Genomic DNA, 27,489 nt, shown 5'->3' with positions numbered 1-27,489 from the left:
ACTGAACATTACGGTACTGTGGGGGAGAAATACACTCAGTGCAGATATGCATAATTGTGTGCACCTCTGAGATTGCATTGCTCTTAGTTCTCCTGTTGTACATATCTGCTCTATGTATTCACAAAGCAGCTGATGTCTTAAGCTCAAACGTTGACGCAGACACACTCTCCTCTCCTGTCCCCTGGCTGTCTGTAGTGGGATGGCGTGGGGGCCGTTCCCCGACTCCAGCGACCCACCCAAAGGGCTGCAGATGCTGTGGCACCCGTCCATTGTGAAGCCCTACCTCACGCTCCTGTCCGAGTGCTCCAACCCCGACACTCTAGAGGGCGCCGCCGGGGCACTACAGAACCTGGCAGCTGGCAGCTGGAAGGTAGGCCCCGCTCCCAAACCAGTGAGTAACCCCAACCAGACCAACGGACGGACCTAAACCAAGCGCCTTGAACGGCTGTCGTGTGTTGATATGGCATGTGTCTGACCCTGACTCTGACCCTGATTGGCATGGATTTCAAAACCTATTTGTTTGTTTGTTTGTTTTTCTTAATTTATGTGGAATGTGCTTTGTAGCAAAAGTGGTGGAGTTGTGTATAGTGCATTTCTTGTACCATTTTGAAAGATTAGAAAGATTATGATATAGCTAACATCAACACTAGGTATACTATTTAACAATAATGAAATTTACAGTTAGAGTTTTGTGAAAAGCACATCCCATTCCTCACGACTGAATTCCCACTCCCTCCCACCCTCCCACTCCTAGCCACCCTGCATACTGAACCAATTTTGGTGAATAGATAAGCAAAGCATGCAGACCAAAGATGACATCTGCACTGATGGAGGAGCAACATTCTTGATAGCTCTCCTTCCCACTCTCTCTCTCTCTCTCTCTCTCTCTCTCTCTCTCTCTCTCTCTCTCTCTCTCTCTCTCTCTCTCTCTCTCTCTCTCTCTCTCTCTCTCTCTCCTCTCCCAGTGGTCTGTGTATATTCGGGCAGCCGTGCGTAAGGAGAAAGGCCTGCCAATCTTGGTGGAGCTGCTGAGGATAGATAATGACCGTGTGGTGTGCGCCGTGGCCACTGCCCTGCGCAACATGGCCCTGGACGTGAGGAACAAAGAGCTCATCGGTAGGTTGGCTTTTTTACGCGTCAGTCACGTACCTCCTGGTCAGCCCATTGGGCGTGGTAAGATTAACAGAGGCATTCGCCTCTCTCTTTTCACCATGATCCTACTTTTCTCTTTTTAAAAACTTTATATAAATTGGATTGGAAAATATGTAAATGTTAAGTCCTCAGTGAACATTGTCCCAAGGGTCTCTGAATATTAATCTGCTGGTTCATATTCCTAGTTGCCCTCTGTTCCCTACTGAAAAAGATGTGTGTTTCTGAGAGATAAAAAATATATTAAGAAATGTCCTCAACAATAAAATACAATTCACCTGATTTCACCGCATGTTTGCCATGGACATGAAATTAGCCCTGCCCTCGATCTGTTTTAGCATTCTTATCCAAAACCATGCACACATATACTGTAGACCTACTGTTTGAGCTGTGGAGTTGAAAACATTTGTGTGCTTTGTGGACATATCTGGGGGCCTGACATTTCTGCGCAAGCAGTAGCTGCATCCGCCTTTGGCCCTGCGCTAGCGAGCACAGCATCTTTGAAAAGGCCCCGCATGCCCACAGTGGATAGCACGCGCTGGTCACACAAATGTCAGCACAGAAATAGGGATCCCAAGCCTTAATAATTGATAAAGGATGCATGCATGAGCATTTCAGCCCATTGAATTACTCACACTTTGTCTTTCTTTTCCTCTCCTCCAGTCTGGCTTGACAAGCGTTAGTGTTAGGCTCTCCAGCGGCCACTGTGTTGGTCAGCACTATAGTGAGGGAGACTCAGGAAGGGATGCTGGTGTTGTGTATTGCTGCTCAGGTGGTAGTCGTGCCGTAGAGACAAGTGCGTCATGGCTGCTGCTGTGTTTGTGATGAGGTCCAGGGAGGCCCATCAGACAGGCGCTTCCTCATTACTCTGTTTATTAGCCTCTCGCTCTTCACTGGAGTGCTTTATAGGCCATGAAAGGGCTGAGTTTTACACATTTCCATTCCAATAGGTTTTCTTATCGTACTGAAAAGATGTTGGCATGAAGGCTTTTACTTTCCTTTTAAAGGACTGACATTCATGGGTTGATTGGTATGCCAGTTACACTAGTTTCATTTGGAAAAGTGTTTGTGTCAGGACCTCATCCAGCTCTTTCTTTCCAACCCCCCCCCGTCTCCATAGGTAAGTATGCCATGCGGGACCTGGTCCACCGTCTGCCGGGAGGCAACAACAACAACAGCAGTGGTGGAGCCCCGGCCAGCAGCCTGGCGGGGAAGACCATGTCGGACGACACCATCACGGCCATCTGCTGCGCCCTGCACGAGGTCATCACCAAGAACATGGAGAACACCAAGGCCTTACGGGATGCCGGCGGCATCGAGAAGCTCATCGGTATCGCTCGCAGCAAAGGCGACAAGTACGTACTGGCCGCATGGTTGGGCATGGGGCCCACTGGAGCGTCTATCTGTGCTCCCCCACTCTGCCGGTTCTCACGTTCTTCTGTTCTCCTGACAGAGGAACCCTGTGGACCCCTGTGTGGTTCAGCATGGGTTTAAAGAGCTAATCAGGACTGTTCTCTGATAATTGATTCCCCTATGGCTGTGGACCTCGCAATGCCTCAGGCAATGGGCTCAGAACTGTAATTTATGCCATTTAATTGATGTATTTATTTGGGGGTTAGCTGAACAGCAGCTACCTTTCAGATTCAAAGTTGTTTTTCATGTGGATGTAACCACCCTAGAAGCATATTTGTAGCCACAATTACAAGTTGTATGATAGGTGCACAGTTTGATAAGTGCAAAATGCAAAACTGAATCCTGGTTGAACAAATGAATAGATAAGTGCTATGAAAGATGCTGCCCGTAATCAACACATATACTGTAGCTTCATAGAAGGGAGGAGTGCAATGTGATTGCCTGTTGAGCTGATATATCAACAGCCTTTCAAAACCAAAATTAAATCATAGACTGTTCTGTTATTGTAGTACTTCTCTTTAATGTACTTCGAAATATGTTTTGCAGTTCTTTATGTGAATTTATGTAGCAGAGAGTGGTTTCTGTGGAGCCATTCTATTGTAATAAAACAGAATTGGGTCAATACATGTGGTGCGTGGGCTCCAGCTCAACTGTGTCTGTCTCCCCCACAGACACTCTCCTAAGGTGGTGAAAGCAGCCTCACAAGTCCTTAACAGTATGTGGCAATACAGGGACTTACGAAGCCTCTACAAAAAGGTATCCATCACTTGTGTGGAAATGTTCTAGTTTGTGCTACTTTTCTGCTATTTTTTTGTACTGTTCTGTTAAGATATTGAAAATAAACAATGACAATGATGGGGGAAAAATAATAATAATATTTATACATTACCAGTCAAAAGTTTAGAGACACTTTAGAATTGTCCATTCCACTCCATTATAGACAGAATACCAGCTGAGATCAGTTGCATTGTTATTTTGATCAGGGGAGCAGTTTTCAGATACATTATGTGCTTACAAAATTGCAAAAGGGTTCTCCAATGTTTTCTCAGTTAGCCTTTTAAAATTATATCAGATTAGTAAACAGAATTTTTGAAACATTGGATGGTTGCTGATAATGTCAATGTAGATATTGCATTAAAAATCAGCCATTTCTTTCTACAACAGTCGAGAACAACAACTTACAACTGAAATTCCTAGGTGGTAAATAATGGATGCAAGTTTCATGTGAGTTGCCTTTACCTCTTTTGCAGGACGGATATTCTCAGTATCACTTTGTAGGCTCCTCCTCCACGATAGAGAGGGACAGACAACGGCCTTACTCCTCCTCCCGGACCCCCTCCATCTCTCCCGTCAGGACGTCCCCCAACAATCGATCCGGTCAGTCCTATTTCCTGTTGTAATTTCCACAGCGCTGCCTCCACATTTGAAGTGACCGCTTTAGAGTTACAGACTGGACATGCTCAGTGAGGCCCCTCAGTATCATAGGGCCCGAGATTGAGAAATCCAGTTTGGCAGCGCGCTGAGAGTTCAGCCGTTTTGAGAACCTTATTTCCTCTGTCAGCAGCCCAGAGAAAGCCCATGTGAAGGTCAGTCTCAATGGTCAGTTACTCTGCAGCTGTCAGGCTGGCCAGCATCCCTTAGAGGAAGGATTTCAGCCATGATGGAGCTGTCGCAAGCACATAGGACTTGGATTTTCTTTCTTTATTTATTTTTTTCCAGAGGTAGAAAATGCCGAAAGTTTGGACCCCTGAGTTTCTCAAAGTAGTTCGAAGTCAGTCAAGGAGACAAAACATCTCCATAAAAGCCACGTCACACCATCATGCTGATCAAGAGCCCGCTTGTAGGCACCATGCTGCTTCCATCCTGAGCTTCATAAGGGAGACCTTGTCACACCCAATTAGCTCTAATGTGTTCACAGGTTGGATGCACCCGCTAAAGAGGCCCTGCCATGCACCTTAATAACAACTTGTGTTCCCAGTGACATTGCTTTGATTAAACCCTGCCACAAATAAGATACCTGTTTGGCATGTCTTTTGGTGCCGACATTGTAATTAAAATCGTCTCTCACTTAATGCTCTTGCATTATCCATAGCATCAGGTGATTACATGCACACACACACACACACACACACACACACACACACACACACACACACACACACACACACACATACACACACACACAACAAACACACACATGCACACGACGCGCGAGTGTGCATGCGCACCCACCCACACACACACACACACACACACACACACAGAGTTCACACATTGCTAGTCCTGCGCTGTGTTTGACAGGGCAGACACACTGGTAAATTGATCGCTTGGCACTCTCATATCAGATGTTAGAGCCTCTTCACTGGGCAGAGACTGACATGACACCATGTGTGGCAGAGCCAGCTCCCACGTGATCATGAGTACAACATAACCCTTCTCTGTGTTGACATGGCATCATACCCACCACATAAACACACCTCTGAGCCAGCCAGGTCCCCATGCCACAAATCAGGAAAGTCAAAGCTGATGCCACTGTTTTGAGCTCTTTTGAAAGCATTTCCATTCAGAAACAAGGGTGAGCATACCTCCAGGAAAGATGCCATGGCAGGGAAGAATAGGGCCTTAGAAACGGATGCGTTGGTTTACCAAGGGGTTAACCAACAGGCAAGCCAGTGCCCTCTGGTCACCATGCCTAGAGATTGGCATGGGGTACTTTCCATAAGATCATCTCTCAATGCAAATCAAACCAGCTTTTAGGCTAACTGAAATAAAAGCATGCCAATCTCTAGGTATGTGGTGAAGGGTATGTGATGATGTCAGGCTATTTTAATTCAAAGGAAACTTCAGGATGCATAGTATCCTGGATCCATGAAATAGCTGGCCTTTAAAAATAAAAATCTGCCTGCCTCTATAGGAATTTAACATGGAAGGGGTATTTTAAGGAAGAACATTTATTTATTTAGGATACATTATTCATTCACAAAGAAAATTGGTGTCCTTAAAGGTTGGATTTTTTCCTATTTTTTAATGAAGGCATTAAGATCAATTTCCAAAAGATGATTTTTTATTCCTCTCTTTAGTCAACATGGCGGTGTAAACGTATGCACACCACTGTATAAAGTCTGGTGTGTTTGGTGAAATGTAAGCCGTTGTGTTGGCCAAGCACAGGGCAAGAAGAGTCTGTTTGTGTTTTGCTGTGGCACTTACAGCTCAGTAGATTTACAGCGACTGAGCAATGCTCATCTACCTGAAGACCAAAAAAAAAAAAAAAAAACGGTATTGATTGGTGTCTTTTAAAGCAACTTTTATTGTGTCTGGCAGGACAGGCTAGTGGTTCTTTAAATACTCCTTGGAAAGGAAGAGCAGTTCGGGTGAAAGAGAGTGTGGAGTGAGAGCTAAAAAAAATCATTAAAGCTCACTAAGGAGGCAGAGCAGATTGGAAATGAAGAGAAGAGGAACAAAGCAGAGACAGAGAAAGATAGACACCAGAGAGAAAAGGAAGGATGTGGGGGTCTGCGGGCCCATAATGACTGCTGTTGACGCGCTTGTTGTGCAGCGAGCGCTCCCGCCTCCCCCCGAGAGATGATGAGCCTCAAGGAGAGGAAGGCAGACTACGAGTCGACGGGGACCATCTCCGGTTACCACGGCAACAAGGGCGAGCACACCTCCAGGAAAGATGCCATGGCAGGTAAGAGGAAGAAAGCTGCTGTTACTCCTGAATTCTGAAATGAATGTGAATCATGATGATACTGCTGTAGCCCACAGCAAATAGAAAATCTACTACAACCAGAAACGGCCTCTACAGTACATGAGCTTTACACTCAGATGATCTGCGTTACTCTGGATGACGACAATGGTGCTGACGATGATGATGATGATGATGCAACCTGCCTTTTGTAGCAGGCTGTTATAATTTAGGTGTATATGAAAAACATCTAACATATTATTTTGTCATGTCGGTAGTCTGTAGACCAGAGTGGATTAGGAACCTTTTGGGCACAATGAACACAGTATTGATATTGCCGGTATCTGCATCTGACAACCAGGATCAAACATTCAGCTTTATGTGCTCTCCTTCCCACAATGCAGCTCAGATATCCAGTGGAACATCAACACTGTACCGCGGGGCGTATGTGTCTCCTGGAGATGACTTGAAACACAACCAGGTAAGCTACAGAGCAGGCCTATGCTCATCTGTGTGCTACCAGTAGCATTTTGTACGGTAAAGAGTGAATGGTGAAATAGTGGCAGTAAAAGCTGCAGACCCTGGTCACCGACGCTAAGCCGAGTGCTGTTCCCTGTAGGTGCCGGTGCAGGCCAACCTGCCGGACGCCTACCCTCCGTTCCAGACGCCGCCCGGCGCCAACTACGAGGAGGGCTTTTACGAGGACCAGGTGCTTCAGCGTCCCCAGCCCAACGCCGACGGCACCATGACCCTCGGACTCAAATCCACCGGCAACTACGTGGACTTCTACTCGGCGTCTCGCCCCTACAGCGAACTCAACTACGAGACCAGTCACTACCCGGCCTCACCAGACTCCTGGGTGTAGCGGGGAGGGGGGGGGGGGGGACGGGGGGGGTAAGGGGGTAAGGGGGTTCTGGAGGAGGGAGGAAGGGGCAGAAGGGCCAGTCGGGACACGGTGACATGAAGCCTCCGCATGTGCATGACCACCACAAGAGACATTTTTTTTGCAGCAGACTCCGTCTGGTCCAAGCCTGCTCCACCAAGTGCTCCTCCATGTCACCACACGGGTGGATGCTGGAAGGGGAGAGACAGGAAGAGAGATGGGAGGGGGGGGGGGGGGGGGGTTCCACACATGAATACTATGAACATCATTGGGGTTGCAAAAGAAGGAAACGGAATGTGTTTTTAAATGGATGGTCTGTTGGGACATTTGTGATGGGATGGGGACAATAGAGAGTCTGGAACGTCTGAAGAGGAAATGTGTCTACTGTACATATGTGGCATACTACTGGGGATGCGAACGTCAAGCACAAGTGGAGAAACATAAGGTGACACTGAGGAAGATACATTGTCACACCTTTCTTACCAGATTTCTTTTGGTTTGCTTCGACTTGCGTTTCATGCCTCTACAGAGACTCCTCTAGCCTTTATATCTTTTTTGAATATTATTTTTGTGTTTCTAAACTTCTTTTGAACTTTTCTCTTTTTCAATGTTAAGTTGTCTGATGTTCATTTCTTTGAGATGCAAGTGCATTGTGTACATTACACAACGTTTACTGTGTCTCTTACGTCATGGCATACGTGCATCATTTTTTATGTTTAGTTTTTGACTTCTGGCAACACAAGAGTGGAAACTCTAATTCATATGAGCAGTAACCTTGGTCCGCCACATGTGAGGACTCAGCCATGTCGTTTGTGTCAGTTGTGGTGGTTAACTCTTATATCAGCACACACACACACACACACACACACACACACACACACACACACACACACACACACACACACACACACACAGCTGCACTCTTAACACTCTCAATCACACAGCATCATCACCTGTATGGTGCTACACTGCCTGAAACCAGTTTACTTGCACAAACAAATTTCTTTCCTCTCATTATCTACAATATTTTCCCTACATTGTGTAGCCGTGGGGGGTGGGGGGGGGTTAAACCTGCCCTGGTCAACTTCATGAAGAGTACCCAGCTGTTCATAACTAGCAAACTAGTGAGCTGTGCTTACATCCAATTTTGTACAAATGTGCCAAACATGAATATCCCTGAGCCAGGGGCTACCGTAGAAAATAGTGTTGAGGTTTCTATCCAGCAACACATCATTGGTTTAAATGATGCCAGTTTGTAAATGTGTTGAGTTTGATTACGCTTCGTTTCTCCTTTTTTTTTTTTAAAGTGTGTTTTAAAGACATAAAAAATACATTCTGTCACTAAATCCTGGAATTTATGTGGGGTTGGGGTGGGAAAGGGGCTTTGAAAGTTGAGATCCCTGCAAAGATGTACAATTTAGACAACCCTGTGTTGTAAAATAGTTCAAGTTTGAGAAAAATCCACATTTCCCCCACAGAGGTCAGTGGTTCCTAAAGTTCATCGTAGAATAAACTGTCAATAGAGTATGAATATTATATATATTATATAAATAAATATATATATATACTTTTTATGTGCAGATGTGGATGTCACATAACGCAACAACATAATGAAAAAAAGCCTTGTAAAAAAACATGTAGGATTTTGTTCACACTCATTTCTATTCCAAAAATGACACACTAAGGTGTTGACCTCTTGTTGTCATGTTGTTGCCATGTCTAGCAAAGGAGGCCAGGGCTTGGGTTTTATGTGGGGACATAGTCAGCTAATGTGTGTAATTCTGAGAGGAACAGGTGCTATATGCTGTGCCCACCTTTGTGTATGTTTTGGTGTTCTAGGTTATGTACTTTGCCATTTCGTGCCCCTAACTTTTGCGTAACATTAAAGAGCATCAGCGAAACAAATGGGCAGTTTCTTGTCACTCTGCTGAGCCTCCCATGCCAACAGACCATTATCATGTAGGACACACAGAGTGAGAAAAGAAAACCAGTGGCACATATCAATTGACCTACTCAACTTGATTGTGAAAAGACCCATGCAGAACATGTGTCTGTAAGAGAGTAAGAGGATAGTTTGTCATTGTAAGCCCTGGTCTCCCTTACGTATCATTTTGGGTGTATAGATACTTGTCTGATGCAAGGAAAAGAAATGATCCCAAATGTTATTTAGCATATCCTGCAGCACTCTCTGTAGTGGACATCTTTAACTCAAGCAAAATTTTGTGAAAGTAGACATGTCTGACAACCTGTATTGAAAATGTCAGTACATCTTTTTATTTCTGTTGCTAGACAACGTGTTTGAGAGAATTGTGAATCTTTTTCATTGCCTCAACAGAGTGCAACTGCTACAAAATATTAACTGACCATTGGAGAGTAAATGTTTTTGACATTACCTTTCTATTGTCCAGATTGTCTTTGTGTTGTCAGCATCAGGTAATACTGACTAGAAATTTGCATCGAACACAACCACACGACAAACATCATTAACCATATTCATCGTGCACATTGCTCCTTGACTAGAATCACTGTACAGGGGAGTGTGTGTGTGTGTGTGTGTGTGTGTGTGTGTGTGTGTAGGTGCACATGCCTGGTCCTCATATCTTTCTCCTGTGTTTTTGTCACGAGTGCCATCATGGTGTCAACTGTCTTTCTCTTTTTTTGATCTTTTCCTCTCTGGATGAGAAGATGAACCTGATGGTGGCATTTATACTAGGACCCTATTGCACCTGCATGCATGGCCATCCGTTTTGTCATTATTGAGGGTGCGGAGAAAAGACAAGGTTTTATGGGGTCCCTTAAAGAGTCGTCTGTTCATTTACAAGGCTCTGCATTCATCCATCTATTTATCTAGCTACTATCCTTGACTCTTAAGCCAAGAAAACACACTGCTGTGATCCCATCATAAGAAAGGCTTCAACACACGAGCGCATTCATTAACATGTATGGAATATGAGATGATAATACTGTACATCCTGTTGGCGTTGTGGAGCGCAGCGCTGTCTGTTTAAATATGCTGTTGGGTGGGGCTGAGCAGGCCAGGCCAGTCCTCTGAGACGCTCCTGCGGATGAGAAAATCTTTCAAGGTTTGCTGGGCTGGGAGCAGGTCCCAGAGTGAGTCGCTCACTCTAGGAGGGAGAATGCTGCCCCCTACTGGCAGACCTCCGACACAGGCCTCACCTCTGATGTGGCACGGATGAGCTAACCAGCTAGCTTCAGTCTCATATCAGCCTAATAGCCTTCTCTCTCTCTCTCTCTCAAACATCTGTGATAATATCACTCTCATATTCGCCTCTCATATTGGGGGTTTTAGTGGACAGTACACTGGCACAGTTCAGGGGTATCTGTGAGATGTGTGCTTTTTGCAGTGCTCAGCTGGGGACGGTGAGACTCCCTCTTCAGCTTGATGGAGCTCAGATGGGTGCTTCACCCTCCATTAGTGGCGCTCGGTGGAGCCCCGTCACTGTGACAGAGGGCTCCTGACTTTTTTATAACTCAACACTTCAGTTTAGTGCCCCAGCTGCCTGCCCATAGGTCATCCAGGTACAGTCAGAGCTGCATTAAATGCTGCCTGGCATTTTTTACTGTCTGATTGCCTGCTTCTCTAACTCGGTCTGTCTGCGTTACTGCAGAAATGCGAGCAGGTATCTTACAAACGTGACCAAGCCATTAATCACCAAACCAAACCAATAATTAAAGCAACCCAACGCACAGTCAGCAGGTTCTCCTTTTATTGAGCTCTACATACGTATCACACTGTGATAACACACTGCCACTGTGATATTGAGGACATCTTCACAGCTTTCCCCCCTAGTCTCATTACGTAGTGCTGAGGGCCTCTGTGGCCAGATGTCTCATCAGTGCCCAGTCATAACAAAATGTTAATACTGTACAAACAAATTATTGCAGTTATAAAAAAGTGTTCTGTATCAAATTTCAAGTATGATTTCCTCACTAGTGGAATGAGAGGCATTAATACAACAGCAATAATAACAATAATAACAACAGCAACAATTATAATTATTATAACATGGTAGATGAATAAACATGTGGTCTTTCTGTTACTCTTGATAAGTGTGGTTAATTGCTGACGCCATTCATTAATGCTCAACACCACTAAAACACCACTTGTCAAAACAGTAAAAGTCTTTTTCATAAATAGTAATGAAGTGAAGTAGTGAAGTTTCCATTTCTTAGAAGTTTGTAAGTGACTGGCTTGTCAAAGTGGGATAAAAAAGACCAAAGTGGCGCAGCTCACTGGCAAACGTCATCTCCGTGGGGAGGGGAACCTGATCTTGTCGTCCGCCCGTTTCTTCTCGCTCTTCACCTCCTTGTACTTCCACTTGGGTATCTGTAGATGGGCATCGTCGCGGTGGCGCCGCGGCTTCTTCTCGGGCGGGTGGGCGGGCGGCGGCGCCTTGCACAGCATCACCTTGGGCACCACCAGGCCCGGGCGCACGCTGCTGCGGCGCATCATGTGCAAGGGCAGCAGGCTGGAGCGGCGCAGCGCCAGCGAGGACGCCACCGCCATGTCCTGCAGCATCTGGGGCTGCAGGCTGGCGCGCCGCTCCTTCTTCTTGGGCACGAGCAGCACGCGCGAGTTCTGGAAGAGCCGCTTGTAGGTGGCCAGCCGCTCGGGAGCCGAGGCCAGGCTGCGCAGCTCGTTGGCGCGCTGCTGCCGCAGGATGTCCTGCACGGCCGGACGCCGCTTGCCCACGCATGGCGGGCTCCGAGGGCACACGGTGTGGCAGCCTGTGGCCAGGATGGGCCCGTTGAGGGCGGTGGTGAAGCGCACCATGTAGTCCAGCGCGCCGTCGTCCACCGCATTCACTTTGTTGCTGATGCTGAAGGTGCAGCAGCGGGTGCAGTCGGTCAAGCGCTTCCAGCAGGACCGTGGCTCCTGCGCCTGGGCCACCATCTCTTCCAGCTGCGGCCACTCCAGCCGGTACGAGTCGCAGAACTGCTCGGCGCATGGCTGCTCCATCAGACGTTCTATGATGCGCACCGTCTCATAGCGGCATGTGAAGAGGGCCCACTCGCGCGACGTCAGCTTGCGGCCGAAGTCCCGGGCCTCGACGTCGGCACCTGTAGAGAAATCAGAGAGGATGTGAGACAGACACAGAACACACTCTCTGACCACTCACAGTTAGGAAGAGTTCAATGGTGCCCATAGCTGTGAACTAAATGTAGTTCTGCTTGAAAACATATCTTCTCCACTATCCACTACATTCCTGAGCCAACAATGGGCGTCGTCATGACACCTCAGTATTCAGAAATCCAGTTTTCTATTTCCGCTGAAGCTGAGTTGTATTGAGTATAATGTGATGGTAGACAGTGCCTGACACACCCTAAGCCTATATGGTAAGTCCTTGAATTTCCCCTAGGGATCAATAAAGTATCTATCTATCTATCTATCTCTCTCTCTCTAGCCAGGGGTGTCAACTATAAGGCCCGGGGGCCAGATCAGGCCCACCAGCAGGATTTATGCGGATCCCCAGATGTTTTGGGTAGGAAGAGAAAATTAGAGAAAAAAATATTCACATCCAGTTGTCTTCAACAATGCGTAATAAGCAATATCTAAAAAGAGCAGTATATGACAGCAGTACATGACTTGTGCTAGTTTGCTCATAAGTGGGTATAGTAAAAAAGCATATAATCTATCAACACTCATATACCCATGCAGAAGAATGGTAATGACCACGACGATGACGGCCCCCGTGAGGTCTCATTCCAACAAGTCCGGCCCACTGCCTGATACGAGTTTGACACCCCTGCCCTAAGCCATGTAAAAGTAAACTTATGTATATGTTTCTGTTAGTCATATAGTATATAGAAAATCCATATTGAGTACATTATTGTCGACATTTCAAAATAAATATATGTTGAAGATTATCCTACTGAGACTGCACTATGTTACTGTAGAATGTAAACAGAGTGGCCGGAAGCAGAGTTTCATGAATAAGGTGGGTAGGTGTAATTCATCTCATCCTGAAGTGTGTGTGTGGTTACTGGTTAGGTACCTGACATCATGAGGGCGCGCACACACTCTGCCCTGCCCTGCATGGCCGCCTTCATCAAGGCTGTGAACCCATGGCAGTTCCTGCGCTCGATGTCCAGCCCTGGGAAGTAGTTGAGTAGGAACTGGGAAATCATCAGATGGCCTACGCGCCAGACAAATGGCAACAAGGAGAAGCACGAGAGGTCAAAAATGGCATCTACTTGAGTACTTGTATTTTAAAAGTTCCACATTCAGCATCTAATTTACAACATTTTGTAACATTTTCTAAATATGCAATTAATCGTTTCGCTCATTTTCCATCAGCTTGTTACATTGGTTTACACCACACTGGTGTACATTTATGAGGAACATCTTACTGTTAGATAATGAGTAACATTAATCACGAAAACAGTGGAGCAGGCAACCTGATAAAGCTCACTATACTCACCGGCCTGTGCAGCTGTGATGAGGGCAGTGTTCCCTTCATTGTCCTGCCAGTTGACATCTATGAAGGGACAGTGGGCCAGGGCGATGACCACATCTACATAGCCATTGTAACAGGCAAGTATCAGTCCAGACTGTGGGAAAAAAACGAATCAAGAGTGAATACAGTCCTTTATCAACAACTGTATTACTGAATTCCTGTAATCTTTTTGGCAACAACCCTTGGTCTGACAAAGAAAGTGTACTTTCCGACTCATTGTAGATAGAGTAACACACACCAAAACACTACTAACAGAGAGTAACACACGACAAAACACTACTAACAAGGTGCTGACCTCTGTTGAGTAAGAATTTTGTCACACTTTGTCAGTAAATGTTTATATTTTTTTATTTTGGATAACGTTTCAGATCTAATTTTCAGTGAAACGTGAGACTCATTGGACATGCCAGTGACACCACGTGTGGGATCTTCATGGGAGAACCGCACAATTACATGGGCTTGAGTGAGCAGTGTGTGGCAGTGGGACAGAGGAGCATCACAGGAATCAACAGCAGAACACATGGGCCACAGTACAGCTCCAAGCACTTCCTGCACCACACCTGGTGCAAAATGGCCCAGGAATACCATGCACTCCATCTGGGTTAAAGGGATCTCAAAGCTGGCAAAGAATAGTCAAGTCAAGTCACTTTTATTTATAATGTCAGTCATGTTAGGCCATGCCAGGTTATCATGTCTTGGAGGTTGCAGGCTTTGTGGTTGGCTGGGTCTCAATTGCTATAATCCTCATAGGTCTATACTTAAGTCAATAGGATCCTGAACAGTCCTGGACTAACACAGTGTTGAAAGCCACCACTGATCTAGGTTAAAACCTTAACAAGCTAGGCAAAGGTGGTAAATACACACAACCAAAAGCCACGTTGCCATGGTTGCCATCCATGCAAATACTCTAAGACAGATCAAGTGAGATGTGCTGACATGTTCTACACTCTACAGTCACAATAACAAAAACAATTAAGACAACTGTGTCATTATATCCCTTTAACCAACCCAACATGGCCGAACAGCGGGGAGGTGAAGCTTTGCTTAAGGGCAAGCCAACAAGCCAACGGCCACAAATAGCCACAAATAGTATTAGCTACTACTTAGCAAGGGATACCCAGAAGAAACTCCCTACAGCAATGAGGCTACTGAACCTGTTTACCATGACAACACAACCCCCTTACAGTCAATATGTCCATGACGGCACCACCACAACAACACCAAGTTGTTTTACTCAGGACAGCTGGAAAGGACTGAACATCTGGGTTGCCGTTTCAAATATTTGATATGACAGAAAATTGTTTTTTATTTATTTTGTACTGACAACAGTCATTAAGACTTATGACCTGTGACCTGGTATAATGTAAAAATAACTATGACCACAATCTCTACACCCTTATACAGTAGAGGCATGTCAGGTCACACAGGGAAAAGAAAGTGTCAAAACAAAATGTCCCTTAAAGTCAGCGATTGTACGTTAAAACATTTTGTAACATTCAGTGAACATCTCCACACCATCCGCTAGCTGCCCATCCCGTGAGTACACTGTAAAAAACCCGAATAGGTCTCTGTAGGCAGCCCAGGCTCCGGAAACTGGACACAATTAAAGTGGGGGCAGCCTGTTCCACAGACAAAACCAACACCATGTTTTGAACTTCTCTGGGAATACTGGAGAGAATATCTCTCTGGTATGTTTTGTTTGGTCCTTGGTTAGAACATAATGTACGTTGTTTTGGACAAAAGCTACATATAAAAATTAAAATTAAATATAATCATGAACATGAACAAACGTGACTTACTGCACAATTACCGACTGTACCTTTAAAAGGATGAAAGGGTGAGGGCAGTCAGAGCCATAAAGCAGCAGTAGCAGAGACGGTTAAAGCAGATCTTTGGCGGTAGTCTTGGAGTCCAGTGCCAAGGACCAAAGAGTCCCGTCTGAGGTAATTTCTTGACCCACTTCCTGTCTCCCTCTCCCTCTCATTTCATGTCTACTCTTGCAGGACAATTTAAAAAAGTGTCACAAATGTCATTTAAAAAAGCACCACAAATCAGTTATGTAAAGGCAGGCGGAGAGAATCTGAAATCTATATGCCAGAAATCAAAAGTATTTCAAAACCAAAAAGCATGGTGGTGTGCAGGGACAGAGCCTGGAACGAGGATACACAGTGCCATGGGGTCAGCTGATAGCGTATCAGAGGAGAGGGTCTCAGCCTGCCCTGGGGGCTGGATCACACAGCTAAATTTGAGGGGTTAAGATTGGCTAAATGTTTTTTTGTGGCTGCTGGCACACCACTTCCGAAGTTGGCTGCCATATTGGTATACGCCTAATTTCATTCACCTCCACACAACTTCATAATTGATACTGCACTCACTTGGGTAGTCTGGGTAGCTTGTTTGATGAACAGTTTGAGGGATGTGTGAAGACAGACAGACAGACAGAGATTCCTTGCTTTATAGTCAGATTAGACATCAGTTCTACCGAGGAGATTAATACCGATAGATGAGCTGAAAAGTGTCAAAATTATATTCTGTATACTAATGTTGTTTCCAAAAGAGTTACTGAGTTTGTACTGTGCCTTGTTCCAGAGTATGTGATAAAAACAAACTCATAAAGACTACATATGCTTTGGTTAAGATGGTAGATGCTAAGTCTGCATGTTTTCCAAGAGGTTTGAGGATTGGTTTTAGTGAAAGTGTAGTGTGTGTTAGTGTTTTAGTAGTTTTTGTGTGGTGAAACACAAACACTAAAAGAAAAGCCTTACACAGTTGAAAGAATACCACAATGCTTGTCTTTGCAGTCTATTGTCATGGCCACTATTTTGCAAACACACACTGTTTCATAGAAGAGAAAAGCTGTACACTCCACACATGGACTCCACACATGGACACTAATCTTAGATGACTATGACTCATAACCCTGAAAACACCATCCTTGGATGCTACGTCAGCTGTAATTGCACAACACTTTTGTTGAGGCAATTCAATCCGCTGTTTGTACCAGGCAGTAAGCTGTGACCAAGTGTCTGTGGTTAGCCGCCAACAGAGAAATAAGTTGTCTTGCAGTGGTAACTTGTGGTGCAACATTGTCTTTTATACTTACTAAACAACATAACGCCTGGCCTGTGTATGTAGAAAACTCCAAGTAAACAACATGGCTAAGATCAGACAAATTCCCAACAGCATTTCACTCAACTGTAGTCGTGGCTGGTGTTAAAACAGCCTCAAATGCTGGCCATTAATTTCAAAGCTACTTCATTATTATTGCATATTGTTGCATTACATGTATTGTTTTGGCCAGAAGAGTAGGGCTGGAAAAGGCTGCACTTGCCACCGCCCTGAGGCTTTTTCAGTGAGCCTTTTAAAAGCTCAAACGTGATTACAATCTACTTGGAGTCCATCTTGGACAACCATCCCAACTACCATATGCTCCTGAGTTTAGCCCACTACTGAAGGCACAGACCCCAGACTTGGACATCATCTGGAGAAGCCTGAAAGGGGTCAGAACCTTGTGTTCAGGGCGATATAAATGATATGTCTACTCTGGGACAAAATGCTCCATAGGCCACACCAGTATGTAGTCTGCACTGACTGAATCTTAAAACCACATTCAAGCACTGTGATTGACTAATAGCATAAGTGAAACCCATAGGCCTATATATTCTCCAGGAAATTATTCTACTAACAATGGCCTATGAAATAAATAGCCTATGTAACATGAAACAAACAGGCCTGGTTGAAGGTAACACTGTTGCATTAAGAGTATTGATAATGAGCACATGGGATTAAATCAGAGTAATTAGAGAGATTAATAACTTCGATTGATCTCTGGAGACAGCTCAACATCTGCGTGACAGCACTATTCAGCTGCTGGTCATATTTAAATGTAGTTATTAAGTGTCTTAATGAAGCCTTGGATACACATTTTCAGACCGTGTCTGCGCCACCTGTTGATGTATTTGCATAACTGGAGAATAAGCAAAAGCAAGCGTGCTGAACTTACTCTGTTGTTTTTATCTACTTCTCGTACTTCTTCTTCAGTTACACCTTGTCGTATCATTATTTTCACAATGATAGCGTTGTTATTGCTGCATGCTCTGAAAAATGTCAGTGGTTCTGGACTATCGGGGGTGGGAGATCTTCCGAACAGAGAATCGTCGCGAGGATAAAAGGAATCATCGGACACAATGCTTCTGTTGTCCTGCAAGTCCGAAAGATCGAGTTCCTCAAATTCCTGGTACACGTCGTCGTCATCGTCATCGTAGATGTAACCATTGTCATCCTCGTCTTTATGCACCGTTTCATCCGATTCAACAGTTTGGGAAGGTGAGTCCCTCTCCTGTAGCGCACCGCTACCAGTCCCGATAGTTCCATTTTGCTCGACTTTGAAAACAGGTGGATTTCCTCCGGTACCATCCTCGGTGATCAGCACCATTTAACCCTGAAAAGTCCTCAAGGTGCAGAAGAATGCGTAATGGGAAGGTCTTTTAAGACATACCATACCACTTGATAACGCGTTTCCAATGTTCACCAAAAGGCCGGTTAAAACTCAAGCTCCCAAACTTACCCTTTGCATTTGCATTGAAAGTCTTGCAGCTCCCGTTCGCAGATGCGAGTACATGTAATCATCTCCAGTGAATGATGTACTCTGAAGCAGCGCTCTGCATCTGCCCCACAACCGTTAGAACTTCATCTTGATGGAAAATTCGCCCCTGCCATCACGCTGCAGCCGCTTCTGGAAAATGTCTTGTCGGAAGAGAGGCTTCTTAATCCTTTTTGCACCCACAGACACAGGCTACACACGTGCTCTCTCTCTCTCTCTCTCTCTAATTTCAAACACTTCCCACAATTAACCATAGGAGTAACCTCAACAACAGCCGTCCAAAATGTTTTCTCCTTTGAAACATATGTGACCTTAATCTGCTACTGGCATATAGTTTTCACCATATTTTCAGTGAAAGGATAATTGGATACGACATAAATAACATGTTCTTATTTAACTTAATCTAGACTGACCTATCCTATACATTCCTGATCAGCTTTGGAGAGAGTTCCCCTTCTCATAACTGCTGAACCAAATGACATTTATCAAGCAACCAGACAATCTGTGTAGTTTCCAAATGTATTTCCTAAGTTGGTACGAACATATAACATGGTGAATAACAGCACATTCAGTTTGCAATGCATGTGTTGGCCTTACTACTTCAACTAGGGGTCAATTCTAGTTAATTTCAAATATGATAAGTAAGACACTGTTTACTGTTTACTGTCTTAGAATAAAACGTCAGAGTCTGAATCTGATTGCCTTGTCTTGCCACTGGCTGGTCACTGGTGGTGTTATGTAATTGAAAGGCCCTGAGTGAGAGAGAGAGAGAGAAAGAGAATGAATGTAGAGTAAGAACTTAACCAATACCTTTGTTCTGACTGAAAATGACACTGGACATGGGTGACATGGCTTGGTAAGTAAGAACCATTTTGAGAGCTGTGATGGCAAATAAAGATGTTTCCACTGATTATTTGAAAAGGGTATGGATAATTTTGGACACACCATTTTTCATAAAAATGTTAAAAAGATGAAAACGCTTCTTTTCATCTTTTTAACTACCACATTGTCATGCAACCTTTTGGAATGTGCCAGTCATTTTCAGTCAGAATAAACATAGGCTATTTATATCAATATATGCCATGGGTATAAATAACTTTGTTCTTAACAGTTAACTGTATGTGTTTAATTAATGCGGATATAAAAATAAAATGCTCCCACAAGAAAGGAAAAAGCCAACCAAACCATTTTCCATCTATCAGTGACAACATCTTACCTAATGCAGAAGCCCATCATTGATTGCATATATTAAGGTACAGGCTCAGGTTATGACTTAACCTCCCAACCTGATGTAAAAGAAACTGCTTTCTTCTGCAACTAGCCAAACCAACTCAGCTTTAATTGTGAATGAAACTGGAGTCCCCCAGGGCAGTCAGCAATGTGCTACAGTACTGAGGAGGTGCAGTGGTGCCAGTACCTTGTGGCCGAGGCAAGGCGAGGCCAGTAACATAATTAGCCTAGACAACCCAGATCTCTCGACAGTTTGACCTTAGGAAGCCGTGCCAACAGGTAAGTCCATTCCTGGGCGCTGTCAAAGCCCAACAGTGAGCTACCGGCATCTCCGCTCCACATTGTCTAGGACAACTAATCTTAAGGTTTGTCAGGCTTAATAGAAAAGAAACCTGTCAACATGTCAGATAAGAGCTGTTCCTTGCTGAACGTTAACCAAATCAGCTCTCCAGGTAGAAAGGCAAGACATTTTAAATGTCTATCAGCATGCTCCATGTAGAGACCATCTCCGCTCAAAAAAAGCATGACGCAAGACCAGGTAACACTGGTGTGCCATACTGAAGTACCTGCATCACAGCTCGATAAGCAATTTGACAAAGAGCGCTCACAAAAGGAGCACACACATTTCAGGAAATGGTGATGACACATCAACCTATTGACTCTGGAGTTATTTTCAGCACAAATAGCTGGCTTAAGAGCTTAGGACAGCAGTTTAACGTGGGCCTCACTTGACGCAGGTGGTGCTTTCAGGTCAGCTCCATGGAGCCTATACCCTTCATGAAATTTTGACTGAGAATACTGAAATGCAAAAATAATTTTGAAAGCCGCACTGTGGCATATGAGTATGGTTGTTCCTGACATAAGCCCACTCTTCTGACATCAAGCATGAGTCTGCTGCACATGGTGAGGACAGCAGCAGAGACCTGTAAGGTCACATGTACTGTATTTGAACTGAGCCTTGGGCGCTGACACCCAAATGTGGTACGTTGCTGCCACGTGCACCACAGCTCCTTTTAAGCAATTAGTAGTTTGTTATGCTTTTAACCTGTTGAGGAGTCCATTATTTTCCTGGTTCCTGCTAGAATTCTATACAAACAATCTATAGTTTCAGAAAAGAAATGAGATACACATGAGATAAACAGGAGACGTCGGGTGGAGGCAGCACACTGTACACATGAGATAAACGAAGAGACGTCGGGTGGAGGCAGCACACTGTACATATGAGATAAACATGAGATAAACAGTAGAGACGTGGGGTGAAGGCAACGCACTATAAACGAGGAGACGTTAGGTGGAGGCAGCACACTATACATATGAGATAAACAGGAGACGTCGGGTGGAGGCAGCGGACTGTACACATGAGATAAACAGATGTCGTCGGGTGGAGGCAGTGCACCGTACACATGAGATAAACATGAGAGAAACAGTAGAGACGTGGGGTGGAGGCAACACACTATAAACGAGGAGACGTTAGGTGGAGGCAGCGCACTATACACATGAGATAAACAGGAGATGTTGGGTGGAGGCAGTGCACTGTACACATGAGAAACAGGAGACGTCGGGTGGAGGCAGCGCACTATGCACATGAGATAAACACATGAGATAAACAATAAACAGTAAAGACGTGGGGTGGAGGCAGCGGTCTATGCACATGAGATAAACAGTAGAGACGTGGGGTGGAGGCAGCGGTCTGTGCACATGAGATAAACAGTATTGACATGGGGTGGAGGCAGCGGTCTATGCACATGAGATAAACAGTAGAGACGTGGGGTGGAGGCAGCGGTCTATGCACATGAGATAAACAGGTGGGGGTAGTTCCCACTCAGGCAGCCCAGTAGGGCACGACGATGGGAGTCCTGTACCGCACGACACGGCAGGGTTCTGATCCATGCCGCCTCCAGCTCACAGAAGTTAGCACATAAAACACCATCAAAACCAAGAGGTCCTAATCTAGTCGTCGTTTGAGATTCCTCGCTGGTGGAGTGGTTTACCTGATGCTCTTCGTACTAGCAATAGTTTGGGATTTAATGACTAATCGTGGGCATTTAATGACTAATCTGTTTACCTTGTGTCTAACAACTTCTCTTTACAGTCAAGGTTCGTATGTGGATGTTGTTATTGTGATGATTTGCTATCATTATTCTGTTAAAAATCATTTACTCTATTATTGCTATTTTTATGTATGCTTTATGACTAGAACTGTTCATCTTTGATGATGTGTATTGTTATACGTGTTGTCCGTCGCTTTGGAAAAAAGTGTCTGCCAAGAACCAGAAGCATTAACATATAATGAGGCCTGAGCTTTCTGGTTCAATTTTAACTGCCCGTGCAATATACAAGATATTCAAATGAAGCAAGCTGAGAAAATTCCACACTTGTCATTTAATATTTGTAATTGAGTTCTTGAAACAAAGCAAAAAAAAAAAAAATCCTTTTCTGTCCATGAGATTGAAAATATTCCCGTGCCCTTGCCTGCCTCCCTCCACACGTTTGAATTGTCCAGAACACCAGGCCACTGCCGAGGCCAGGCCAAAACATGCTATGGCAGAGAGGGAGGCAGGACAACGCTCCTATTTCTCCAGGCAAGTGGGAGCAATCAGCATGTGTTGATTCTAATCAACAGCAGTGTTATGTGCCGCTGTTGCCCAATTACAAAGGAAACCACAAGAGAAGAGAGGAGACAGAGAGAGGCGGGAAAAATCAAACAAAATCAGAAGCACCTCTAAAATGCACATATAAAAATAGAGCATTTGCCTTTAGATAAAGCCAAAAGAAGGTCAAGAAGCAAACAATTTCCAGTTTTGCGTTGCAAAGATACTATAAGGTCACTTACAGAATCTCAACTTTTTAAACACTGCCTGTTATGTGGCACTCTGATACAAAGCCAACGGAGCCTCACACCTGTAGCAGGTGCTTGAAATGTCAAAATTAACATTATTATGAAAATCAAATACACAGTCCAAAAGTGCTGCAATGATACATTATTTACAACATCTGATCGGATTCCATCACCATCTGATGGAAATGTTTTTAGACCATAAAAGAGAAGGTAGAATTCTTCAACACTGGTGCACAATTGTTAATTGTGAATTGTTTGTCTGTGTTTTGTTGTTGTCATTGTTGTTAAAAAGTGTAGTTTTTAATCATTTTCAATGTACAATACATCAATACTGATTGAATGACTTCAATTGGAAGAGATTATTCACTATTGCTACACTTTCAAAAAAAAAAAAAAAAAAAAAAAAAAGTGCAACCGACTGGTAAACGTACAACAGCACCTTTACCAAGAAAGTCAACCTTTTGCACATTGTGTGTGGCAAGAAAATGGATTTACAGGACAAACTTGAAACTGGACAGATGCAGTCACCATTTTGTAACACAGCTGGCAAATAAATATGCTCAACCACGGAGGTCTGCTGGACCCTCACAGTCTTCGCTCACATACTACTGAAGCACAAGCGTCAAGCGAGAGGTGGAGAGCTACACAAAACAGCTCTTTGGTAGAGTCCAGTCTGTACAGGTCTATAGCTCCCCACAGCATTACCATACTGTGCTTAGGAGGAAGTATGTCAGCATTCTGAGAAATCTGCCCGAAGCCACCCTCCTCCACCATTAAAGTCCTCCTGCAACAGCGGTCATGACATCACTAGAAACAAGGGACCCTCGGAATAGAGATGGTCTCAGCAAACCACGTAAGGTGCAAAGCCATCCTTTTCAGCTCACCCAAAGTGATGACTGCTCTGTGTAGTAACCACAACAAGAGTGGTGGTATTATAAAACAATATCAAAGAAAAAAAACTAATAAATAAAACTACTCATTTGGCCCCCACCCAAATTCTTCACCAATAACCATTGTGCATTGTCCTTTGTTGACCAAAAAAGTAACTGAACAAGAACGGGCATGACTTGTAGCACAGAAAAATAGCACAGGCCACTCCAAACACAGCCATATGATTTGACTGAAATAAAATGAAAACTATGATTTAATAAATTAGTATACACAAATATTCCTGTTTTTAAGCTGTTCAAAGAAACATTCTTTGAGATTGGTATCTGGTGTCCAATGTAGCGTAGCTGTTGTCCTCTTCATCTCTCTGCTGTGAGGTCCACCAGGGGTCATCTGTTCTCAGGTCTCCCCAGCTGGAAGAGCCACTGGGGCGGCAGGAGTTGCAGCGTTGCAGTGGACACGAGGGGATGTGGGTCATGCACCAGGTGGAGAGATGGACAGTTTGGAGGGAATAGTGCACTGGAGACCTCGCTCACAACGCATACACAAGTTCAACTGGTCTCTTTCCTCTCCTCTCTCTCTTTATCACTCTCTCTCTCACACACACACACACACACACACACACACACACACACACACACACACACACACACACACACACACACACGCGCGCGCGCACACACACACACGCACCTCCAGCTGATTCTGTTGAGTCACTTCCTTAGGCTGTTACTCCTGTGGGGAGCTACTGTGGGTGGTGGTGCTGGATTTGCCAGATTTCCGTTCATAATTCACTAGTCTCTGTCCAACAAGGTACCTGCAGAGGAGAAGAGTAAGAAATTAAGGACCACTTACTGATATCGTACCACAGTCAGGTCCAGTTAAACTATTCATTCATACATTAAGGACCACTTATTGATATTGTACCAGTTATGTCCAGTTAAACTATTCATTCAATTCTGATTTCGACAAGAAGTATTCCACTAATTTCTCCAAGTTGACTTTAATCAATGACATTCAATTTATTCAATGACAACGTGCATCAATTATTTAACATGGCATATTTTTTCTTAGTAAAGAAAAGGAGAAAATGGACTAAGCGCAATGTACAAACATGTGAACTTAAAACAGGTGAGTATCCAAAAGTTGCACCTTTTGGGTGCATGAAACCTATCTGGATGTCTGATTCTGCTTCACTCGTCACGAAACATACCAATCCAACATTTTTGATCATACATGCACCCAACATAGTCTCCAATACGACACTGGTGTAATGTGACGGACACTGCTGATGCAGCATGATTGTGATCAGGAGATGTAGCAGAATCAGACATCCAGATAGGTTTCATGCACCCAAACTATCCCACACCATTTTTCCACTGGCCATCTAGAGAGGATATTTGTTGGATTCCATTACAGTGCATCATTGCATTCCTTAGTGCACCTGCTACTGTCAGTGGGAGGAAGGACCACCTTGATCTCTACACTGCACATCAAATGAAATAGAAATGAGGCTAGTTATGATTAATTGTTATAAATGATCATGATGTAAAATGAAGTACCGTGTTTGTTTTTATTTCTGATGTTTTTCTTTCAGTTATGATGTTTGTCATTATTGGAAAATTACATTTTGTCCATATTTAGTGTGAAAAATAAACATGGAAGATTTGCATAAGACAAGTCAAATTGGTGTTTTTTAAAAGAAGGGATTGTGGAGAATAAAGAAAACAATATAAAACAATATAAAGAAACAATATAAAGAAAACAATATAAAACAATATAAAGAAACAATATAAAGAAAAATCTTCGTACATTCCCACAAGGTGCTCTGAAAATGAGATCCAAAATGATTTTTGCTTATGTTTTGTTTTGTTTTGCTTTTGTTTATTGCTTTTTTTGAGTGTTTTTACTCATCTCAATAAGGGGAAAAAATCAACAGTCTATGTTGGGTACAAATAAGTCTTCTGAAGGCTACATACTATTCCTATTTATGTACCAGCATGCAAGCTCAGCATGAGCATCCTACATGGTTTAGTTCTTGAGCTATGGGCTTGTGAACTTTAACAAAAAAAGAGACCAAACAAACACCCCCCTCCCCCCGTAAAACTGGCTGTAGCTTGGAAAGTATTTATCTTACATAAAAGTAATTTTACAGTGTGTCTCCTGGGTAACATATGTACACCTGATAATTTTTCAGAATCAGACTTTTTTGAGACCTAAGTGCGTGGACCCTGGTTGAATTGACATGGAATGACCTATACAGGGCTTAAAGCAATAGAAATGTCTGTGCCTGACGTTATCAGACATTAATGAGGACATCATATATACACTGTAGTCTCATTGCCTATTTTCAAATCTTAAGCATACCAGCTCATGCCTGAACACTTTAAGCCCTGCCTACAGTATATGATATATAGACTAAGTCTGTCTATGTTACTGTCAACAATAAGTCTGAATAGGTGTTAAACACATGGACACAATTGATGCTGTGATTCAGTCATTAGTTATGGAAAGTTGAAGGTGGATACATTTCCATCCATCTCTGTGCCATTGAACAGTTTGCTCCTACAGCCTAGCGTGTGTGGCTGGCTCTAGGAAACCTAGCGTGTGTGGCCAGCTCCAGGAGGACTACTCACTTGTCGTTCTTGATGTGTTCGTAAAGGCGCTTGAACTGGCGGATCTGGAAGGACAGGATTCCCATGATCATGACCACCATCAGCAGGAAGGGATAGATGCGTCGCTGGACCAGGTTCTCCATCTCCCGCTTCACCCCTGACCACAGCCAGAGAAGCCATGTTACTAGCAGTCCACCACTGGGCACGTCTGCCTCTCCAGCAGAGGGTCAACGCACAACACAGAATTTTGGAGAAATAACACTATCGTGGGACAGCGGCACCATGGATCACAATATTCACTGATTTATTCTGACTTTAATTGTATCTTGGTAGGTAGACTTGTCTACTCTGATGAAATTCCTTGTCCACAAGATGGCACAAGATATCGTTCTCTTGCATCACAGAGGAGATGTAGTGGGCTGAGCTGGCCACAGAAACTCCTAGTCTCCCGTGCATGAGATGGAATATATGGCATAATGACTGGATCATTAAATGTTAAGAACTGCAATATTATTGTACCATGGGCCAGTACAGCGACAATTTCAAACCCTACTGCTGGCACTGAGCAGGGCCCCTGGACACGGCGCTTGAACGTACCGATGAGAGGCACGATGCCTGTGGCGATGATGTAGGGCACGCAGAGCGACACCAGCAGCACGGCGATGACGGGGGCCGCCAGCTTACGGATGATGAAGTGCAGGTCAATGTTGCGAATCCCGTTGGCATACACCTAGGAGATGAGAACATCAAAGGCTTCATTGAGTCATTCAACATGCATATTCTCCCCCACCCCCCCACCCCCCCCCGGACAGACCAGGGCTTAAAGTGAAAAAAAAAAAAAAAAAAAAGCAAGAAGAATAATCACGTTATATTCGATTCTGACTAAACACAGTCGTCAGAGGGATAACCACCAAGTCTCTAGTTGTTTTTTAAAGGCAGTCGTCGGAATCCACTTCATTGTAGGCTAAATACTGTAGAGGTTGCAGATTTAAAGGTGTTATACACTTGACGCATTGGTCACGACACGGGAGTACTGTAATTATTTATACTTGCTTTATACTTCAGCTCTACCAACTGTAGCCTTTTTTGTGCCTCTGCCTTTGATAACACTAGATGAACTAGTAGCCAGCCAACTTCATAGAAATGTCTTTGTTTTCATTTTCTAACGCTACATAATTTCACAACACCATCAATGATTATCAGGTGAGTGACAGAAGCACTGTATGCTCGGCTCTTCCTACAATGGTGTGCAGCCAAATCCCGCACTACTCTGCCTTTTGATTGGCTAAACACGTTTGTTAGTTTGAAAGCGAGAGCTGGCATTGGTAGTTGAACTCGGAGCTCTATCTCAAACAACGAAAATGATGACCCTCATCTAAAATGATTTCCCGACTTTTTCTTCTGAGGAAATGTTCCTCACAGCCACGACACGCCGGAGATCCAGCACAGTGCCGGGATACTTTAAGCCCTGCACTCACACTGGCTGGTTATTCAAACAAACTGTGAGCACACACACAGACCTAAGTCAGAGAAAGTAAGCCGCACATGTCATTCACACAGCCCACCCACCTGCTCGATCACAGTCTTCAGCCACCACTGCGGGCCCATCAGGGTGATGGCGGCAATGATTTTGGCATGCAGGACGCCTAAGGCCCAGTCCTACAGGGAACACAAAAAAATAGTGACGTAATCTCCAACCCACTCC

At 44.3% G+C, this 27,489-nt stretch overlaps 3 protein-coding genes across 7 annotated transcripts in view; 1 reads left to right on the top strand and 2 right to left on the bottom strand.

Moving 5' to 3' along the window:
* ctnnd2b (catenin (cadherin-associated protein), delta 2b) overlaps positions 1-7,113 on the top strand; it is a 78,789-nt gene extending 71,676 nt beyond the window's left edge. Inside the window, 9 exon segments of the mRNA XM_042057624.1 lie at positions 196-207; positions 209-391; positions 966-1,116; positions 2,270-2,504; positions 3,234-3,318; positions 3,813-3,939; positions 6,119-6,250; positions 6,652-6,728; positions 6,867-7,113. Coding sequence (XP_041913558.1) covers positions 196-207; positions 209-391; positions 966-1,116; positions 2,270-2,504; positions 3,234-3,318; positions 3,813-3,939; positions 6,119-6,250; positions 6,652-6,728; positions 6,867-7,112 — 1,248 coding nt within the window. The 3' untranslated portion in view covers position 7,113.
* A 3,731-nt stretch (positions 7,114-10,844) lies between these two features.
* Positions 10,845-18,449, bottom strand: ankrd33bb (ankyrin repeat domain 33Bb). 2 transcript variants are annotated; one of them, XM_042058229.1, is made up of 5 exons: positions 18,177-18,449; positions 17,613-18,060; positions 13,574-13,703; positions 13,148-13,288; positions 10,845-12,212 (listed from the first exon to the last, which is right to left on the bottom strand). In XM_042058229.1, exons 2-5 carry the CDS (start codon positions 18,042-18,044, stop codon positions 11,395-11,397), a joined length of 1,521 nt encoding a protein of 506 aa, XP_041914163.1. In that variant the 5' UTR covers positions 18,045-18,060; positions 18,177-18,449; the 3' UTR covers positions 10,845-11,394. The 2 variants fall into 2 exon arrangements, with proteins under 2 accessions (XP_041914163.1, XP_041914172.1); XM_042058238.1 differs by having other exon boundaries at positions 17,613-18,050.
* Positions 13,607-27,489, bottom strand: part of march6 (membrane-associated ring finger (C3HC4) 6) — a 27,533-nt gene continuing 13,650 nt past the window's right edge. The window contains exons 23-27 of one of the 4 annotated variants that reach the window (XM_042057997.1): positions 27,354-27,443; positions 26,382-26,514; positions 25,806-25,941; positions 23,863-23,986; positions 13,607-13,703 (exon numbers count right to left, since the gene is read on the bottom strand). In XM_042057997.1, the coding sequence (XP_041913931.1) occupies positions 23,899-23,986; positions 25,806-25,941; positions 26,382-26,514; positions 27,354-27,443 (447 nt within the window). In that variant the 3' untranslated portion in view covers positions 13,607-13,703; positions 23,863-23,898. Of the gene's footprint in view, positions 13,704-18,717; positions 18,965-21,805; positions 23,987-25,805; positions 25,942-26,381; positions 26,515-27,353; positions 27,444-27,489 lie in introns of those variants that run through there. The other 3 variants (XM_042057925.1, XM_042057833.1, XM_042057759.1) reach the window with 3 other exon arrangements.

This window comes from Alosa sapidissima, chromosome 1 (assembly GCF_018492685.1).
Source record: "Alosa sapidissima isolate fAloSap1 chromosome 1, fAloSap1.pri, whole genome shotgun sequence".
In the NCBI taxonomy this organism is placed as follows: domain Eukaryota; kingdom Metazoa; phylum Chordata; class Actinopteri; order Clupeiformes; family Clupeidae; genus Alosa; species Alosa sapidissima.
Note: the sequence above shows the minus strand (reverse complement) of the source record. Positions and strands in the feature narration are given on the sequence as shown.

Excerpts from the sequence above, each read along its gene's own strand:
- ankrd33bb (XM_042058229.1), bottom strand. The coding sequence starts at position 18,044 with ATGGTGCTGATCACCGAGGATGGTACCGGAGGAAATCCACCTGTTTTC. Across the intron at positions 13,704-17,612 it reads AAGTAGATAAAAACAACAGA|TCTGGACTGATACTTGCCTG; the intron begins GTAAGTTCAGCA and ends TTTTTCCCACAG. Across the intron at positions 12,213-13,147 it reads GCGCGCCCTCATGATGTCAG|GTGCCGACGTCGAGGCCCGG; the intron begins GTACCTAACCAG and ends ATTTCTCTACAG.